The 5,967-nt window shown below is 51.9% G+C and overlaps 1 protein-coding gene across 1 annotated transcript in view; it reads right to left on the minus strand.

Moving 5' to 3' along the window:
* Positions 1 to 402: 402 nt before the first annotated feature.
* Positions 403 to 5,967, minus strand: part of sppl3 (signal peptide peptidase 3) — a 32,522-nt gene continuing 26,957 nt past the window's right edge. The window contains exons 6-11 of the mRNA XM_036529215.1: positions 5,541 to 5,653; positions 5,206 to 5,312; positions 3,661 to 3,824; positions 3,081 to 3,271; positions 2,176 to 2,285; positions 403 to 555 (exon numbers count right to left, since the gene is read on the minus strand). Of these exons, the coding sequence (XP_036385108.1) occupies positions 484 to 555; positions 2,176 to 2,285; positions 3,081 to 3,271; positions 3,661 to 3,824; positions 5,206 to 5,312; positions 5,541 to 5,653 (757 nt within the window). The 3' untranslated portion in view covers positions 403 to 483. The remainder of the gene's footprint in view (positions 556 to 2,175; positions 2,286 to 3,080; positions 3,272 to 3,660; positions 3,825 to 5,205; positions 5,313 to 5,540; positions 5,654 to 5,967) is intronic.

A 5,967-nucleotide genomic window follows, 5' to 3' on the forward strand; every position in this document is an offset into this window, starting at 1 on the left:
TCCGGTAAAAAAAAAAAAAAAAATAACCAGTCACTTTCCGCAGCTTTCCATTAGGGAGGCTTCGACTGTGTCCTGACAGTGGGGAGAGTTTAGGGTGGGAGGGAGAGTGTGTGGGAGGAGGTGCTGGGATTTGGGGGAGGGGGTGAATGGATGAACAGGTGAAGATGATCTTTGTAGCAGAGGAATCCAAAATCCAGTCTGAGAGAGAGAGATGCACGTTACAGACGTGGGGGGGGAGTGAGGTGGAGGGAGAGAAGGAGGAGTGTCGCTCCGTCTTGCTGCGGTTGGATGGGGAGGGGTTGGGGATTGGAGGAGGAAATGAACGAGGGGGACAGAGTGCTGGGGGGGGGGGGGGGGGCGGCCCCCTCCACTTCCCAGTGCTTGCTCTCTCGCTCTCTCTCTCTCTCTTGCGGTTTCTCTCTCTCAGCAATGCGGGGATCCCTCTGTTCCCCCGGCGAGGGGCAGTCCGCCGCCCACGCTCCATCATACCTCCAGGAAGCGCGAGCTGCTGGCCTTGGCGTGGAAGGGCTCCGACCACATACGCCGCAGGTCCCCCTGTAGAGAGACCGCGGGTCAGGGCAACCAAAACCACACAGGGGGGGGGGGTCTCCCCGACTCACAGCAGTGTGGTGCAGCGCTAAGAAGCAGGGCTGGTAGCCTAAAGGTCAAGGGGCTTAACCCAAATTTCGTCAGTAAATATAAACATCCAACAGTATAAATGGGTACCTAAGCCACGAGAGCTGTCGGTAAGAGCGTGAAGCAACTGTAATGAAATGCAAAGTGTCACAGAGATGTTGAGTGTGACAAGCACAGCCAGAAACACCCAGGACGAGCTCGCACACACACTGGCCAAACTGAAATGAGCGGGCTGGACACACTTAACACACAGAAATGTGCTCACTGTACACGCTGCAAGGCACCCTGAGAATCAAATATAATAGGCAGCTGTGAACACACAAAGCACAATGCATACACACCATACACAATGCAGACAAGACAGACACATTAACACAATTAACACAGCGGACAGAAACATACCCGACAGAGAGACAGACAACTACACACCATGAACACAACAGACACACAGTCGCAGGGTGCTGAAACATGCACAAGCTGGTAGGCACATTTATAACTACACTGAGCCTGCGGAGACACAGACCGCATGAAAGCCCACCCGAGCAAACGCAGAGGAAACAGACACACACAGTCCCCTAAGGGAGGCATACGGGACGCATCAGACACACCGTCTGTGTGCAGCTCTCAGATAATGCTGCGTGCAGTATCTACGGCGTGTGTGTGTCTGTGTGTGTGTGTGCGCGTGCGCGCACCCCTGTAAAGACCTGAGCAACAGTGGCGAAACGCTCACACACACCGCAGTAAGTCTGCAGTATCGATGTGCTTAGCGGACTCCCTTATCTGGGGGTTACTCGCAGCGCTTGTGGCTCCAAGAAGGGGAACAGATGCGGTGCCATAATCTGCTGAGTGAGCTGGTGAATGGGTCGGGTGAACCGCACACTGGCTGGGTGCTCTCGGTTTCAAACAGGGGCACGTCGTAATCCGCCAGATCGGCCGCTGCATCGACGTACCGGCCAAAAGTGGTGAGAGAGCGCGCCGCAAACTCAACATCGTATTTTCAGCAAGGAGCGACGCGTTTGAGCAGCGTCAGAGATCGGGCTGTTTGGGAGTGTCCTTTGTTGTAGAGACTGCTACGTTTGCCCTCCTCTGATTTTTCCATTAAGCAAACTAGCCCTTGCTTTTACTGCTTTTTAGTGTTTGTTCACTTGATCCTCCTTTCCTGTGGACTCCATTTACCTTCCCTGTCATTATATACAGATATGGTGTATCCATGACACTGACGTTGACTACCATGGGCACTCCATGAAAAAAAGACATTCAAGAATGCTTCAGCATATTATAAGACAACGTACAAGGACCTAAGAACACAATTACATACTACACAATTTTGTAGAATATGATTAGCATATTATTATTATTATTATCTATTATTAGCATATTAGAATATTAGCATATATTAGCATCCCTTATGACAGATCCTACAAAACAAGGATTTGACTGATTAAGGGGATGCTGCAGAAGCTCCTAAAACCCAAAAGGACATTTCCCGTCCCCTCCCCTGCCCTGCACCCCTTCCCCAGCCCTTCCCCCCCAGCAGACCTTCAGGTAGGCCATGGTGAGCAGAGGCAGCAGGGTGAAGGGTACGAGGTACAGCAGGGCGGGTTGGGCGGCGCGGTGAATCCTGGAGGCCACGGTGGCGGTCAGTAGGCCTGTGGGGGGGAACGGGGAGGGGGAGAGGGGGGACACGTCAGCACATCATCGGCAGGCCGCGGCTTTGGCCTGCGGGGCTTGCAGTTTAGGGAGAGCCAAGGTTAAGCTGGCTAACTCTACCATGCGTTCAGCTCTGGGTTTTTTTGCCTTCTATCCTTCTGCTCTCTACTCTTTATCGTTACACGGTGACCTCTCCCAGTGCTCCACCCTCACTCACCTTCAGGGGTAACAACCTGCGGGTCATGTCTCGACTCAAAACAAGCACATGATTCCTGACCTTTGCACTGACTAGTACTGACTGAAGCAAAGATAAAGAGAAAATGCAGCGATGCACAATGCTTGCATTTCACTAATGTAATATCTACTACATACATCTCACTCTTCCATCCGCCCACGCTAGAACCGAAAGCCATACTAAAACCACTGTTGTGAGAATGCTGTGCGAACATAAGAACATATGATGACAAGAACAGGCCATTCGGCCCAACTAAGCTCGCCATTTCTTAATTAAAGAGTATCCAAAACTGCATCAAGTCTAAACTTGAACACAGCAAGGGTCTCTGCCTCAACTACATGACCTGGCAACCTATTCCATGTATTGATAACTCTCGTGTAAAATAATATTTCCTTATATCAGTGCGGAACTTACTCTTAACTAGTTTCCATTTATGTCCTCTTGTTTTACAGACTGAACTCACCCTAAAGAATCTATTATAGTTAAGAACGGATCCCTCTACATTCCCATTCACCGTTCAACGCTCCCACCCCCCGCGTTCCCCCTCCCCGGAGCTCACCCACGAAGTATCCGATGAGAGTGCAGTGGAAGTAGGAGACGCGCTGCATGCGGCCGGACATGTTCCCGGGCCCCACCGACTCGCCGGTGGCCTGCTTCTTGTAGTTGTCGTAGCGCAGCACGAAGCAGAGCAGCAGCCCTGGCATCACGATGTCTCCGATCCCCAGCATGGAGAAGTGACTGCCCGTCGAGCTGGGAGGGGGCGTAGACAGAGATCCACATCAGGTATTTCTAAGTACTATTACATATTGTAAGTACATATCTTGTAAGTATATGTCACATATTTGGCGGTGTATTTGGGGCGGCAGTGTAGCCTAGTGGTAAGTAGCAGGACTTGTAACCGAAAGGTTGCCAGTTCGATTCCCTGCTGGGGCACTGCTGTTGTACCCTCGGGCAAGGTACTTGCAGTAAAACAGCTGTATAAATGGGTAACATGAAAAAAATGTAACCTATTAAGTCTCACTGGATCAGAGCGTCTGCTAAATGCCAATAATGTAATGTACTTGGATGAGGTTTTAAATGCACAAACTCCCCCCTTTCCCTTCCCCGTCCCCACGCTGGCGCGTCCTCCTCGCCCCTACCTGGGGAACACCAGCTTTCCGGGGAGGGAGAGGCGGGGCACGTCGCGCCCCATGCCGGGCCCCAGGTGCAGCTTGCGGGACAGCACGTCCAGGGGGTTGTCGGCCGGCTGTGTGGCCACCTTCACCATCACGTTGCTGTTGAAGATGTAGGCGGAGAAGAAGACCTGCGGGAGGAGGACGAGAGGAGGGTTTACTCACACCGGACCCCACTCCCCCCCCATACCACAGCAGCTTTAACAGCAGAGCCCCTCTCCTCCACTCCCCTGGACTCCACGCTTTCACATTGATATGCGTGCGGAAAGGCTGGCTCCTCCCTCAAGGGCTCTGCATCCCCCTTATTCGCTCGGCAGACAGCCTTTCCAAGCGGGCACGCTAATGCCTGCGATTTCGCACCCTGCTCATTCTGTGATCCCTTTTCCCGGGGCCGGCCGAGCTGAGCCTCTTTCTGAAATGTGAAGCGGCGGTGTCCTGCTATCTCCACACTCCAGACGCCGCAGGATCGCGCGCCGTGCCCGATGTGTCCCACTGCCGGGCTGCGATCAGCTTCCGGCCCGCGAAGCCAAACAAGGCAAACTTGCATGGTCTGCAGCTCTTTCAAGGGTCTCAAGCAAAAGCTGGCCATCATAGCCGTAACTTCTGAAGTGGCTTTAAGGATGCTCTTTGGAGAGATCAAGAGCCCTTCACTTGAAACTGAAAAAGATTTTAAAAACTTGCACAGATGGACCACGTCCGCCCGCTTTTATCATGTTATGATAAAATTATTAATCAGAAAGGATCCATGAAAGTGCATACACTGGCATGTTTATGTGATTTGCTGTTAAATGGCACTCAATCTCAAAAAGCCTGCTCTAAAGATTCATTACAGATTTCGCATCATCTCTATAATTAAACCGACCACGACGCTTGACACTTTCATCATCATAGCCTCATACAGCGCTCCAGCTCCTTTACATCATTAGCAGTGCCCTTGAAGTCATCCGCAAATGACTATTTAGGCCCAGCATAATAGCTACCGAATGTCCTATATCCTAAGCCCATACAATTGATGTACTGAAGCAAACAAAATGTTAGAAATATTGGGATGAGCACATATTGGCACAGCAACTTGCTTAGCGGAGCCACCTACAGACCTAATTATGGCAGGCTGCCTTCCGTAATGAGGTCATCCCACCGCACATTAGCATTAGCACTCTCTTCAGAGCAGGAACTAGGCTGCATCCTGGAGGTCATGGAGATCCTCCAGAGCTGGATGTGTCTCTTGTCAGTGCTGGTGGATGGGTCATTTGCACTGCCAGAGAGTAGGGAGAGGTGAGGGAGGACTATTCACCAGTCCTCCCTCGCCTTGCCTCTCCCCATGCTCCACAGTGCTGGAACAAGGGGAGAGGCGAGGGAGGGGTGGTGACTGGCTGAATTGTGGTGACGATGTGGGGATAGAAGGGAGGGTGAGCTGGTGAAAGTCTGAAACACAGTGCTGATGTACAGGGAGGGGTGAGAGAAGGCACCTGGCGCAGCGCTGTCATGGCCCGGTAGAGGCGTGGCTCTTACCCAGAACACGTCGTAGATGAGCAGGCCCGACAGCAGGAGGCAGGACACCTTCAGGCTGGGCAGCCGGACGAAGGCGATCATAGCCACACACAGGCCCATGGCCAGAGCTGTGGGGACACAGAGAGCTGTCACACGCAGGCAAGCGCGCAAGCTCCGATGCTCATGAGTTATTGCAACATTTCATTGACACTTTGATTGGTATCTTTAACTCCCAAGATTTGCAATGTCTTGTTATCTGTCAGAAACGGTGGTTCGGACACAAACACAAACACACACAGACACACACACACACGCACACAGACACACACACAGACACACATACACAGAGAACGCACCGTCCATCAGCAGCCAGTGTCCTGTCAGCACCCAGATGAGCACCAACATAACAGAGAGGGAGAAGGAGAGGAGCTCGGCCAGGGTGAAGCGCCCGCAGCACCCAAAGGAGATCCTGTAGGAAGAGCACGGGTTACAGGGCAACCAGGGGAACCAGAAGAGTGGTGTGTGGTTTTTACGCAAAAGTCAGTTTCGTTTTGGATTAATACAGATAAACATTTGGCAGCCAGTGTAACAGTGAGGGTTAACCTGTTTTTCTTTTTTTTTTCCCAAGCAAGAAAGTAAGAGGTGGCAGGAGTGACTGGCACAAACTGGTGCAGACTAGTGCTCACGAAAGTCCAGGAAAGCTAATTCATGCTAACCACATCTGTATGTAGTCTAACAGGAAACATCCCTCCCCCGTCACCACCACCCCAGATGACCTCAGAA

This window comes from Megalops cyprinoides, chromosome 5 (assembly GCF_013368585.1).
Source record: "Megalops cyprinoides isolate fMegCyp1 chromosome 5, fMegCyp1.pri, whole genome shotgun sequence".
Taxonomy (NCBI): domain Eukaryota; kingdom Metazoa; phylum Chordata; class Actinopteri; order Elopiformes; family Megalopidae; genus Megalops; species Megalops cyprinoides.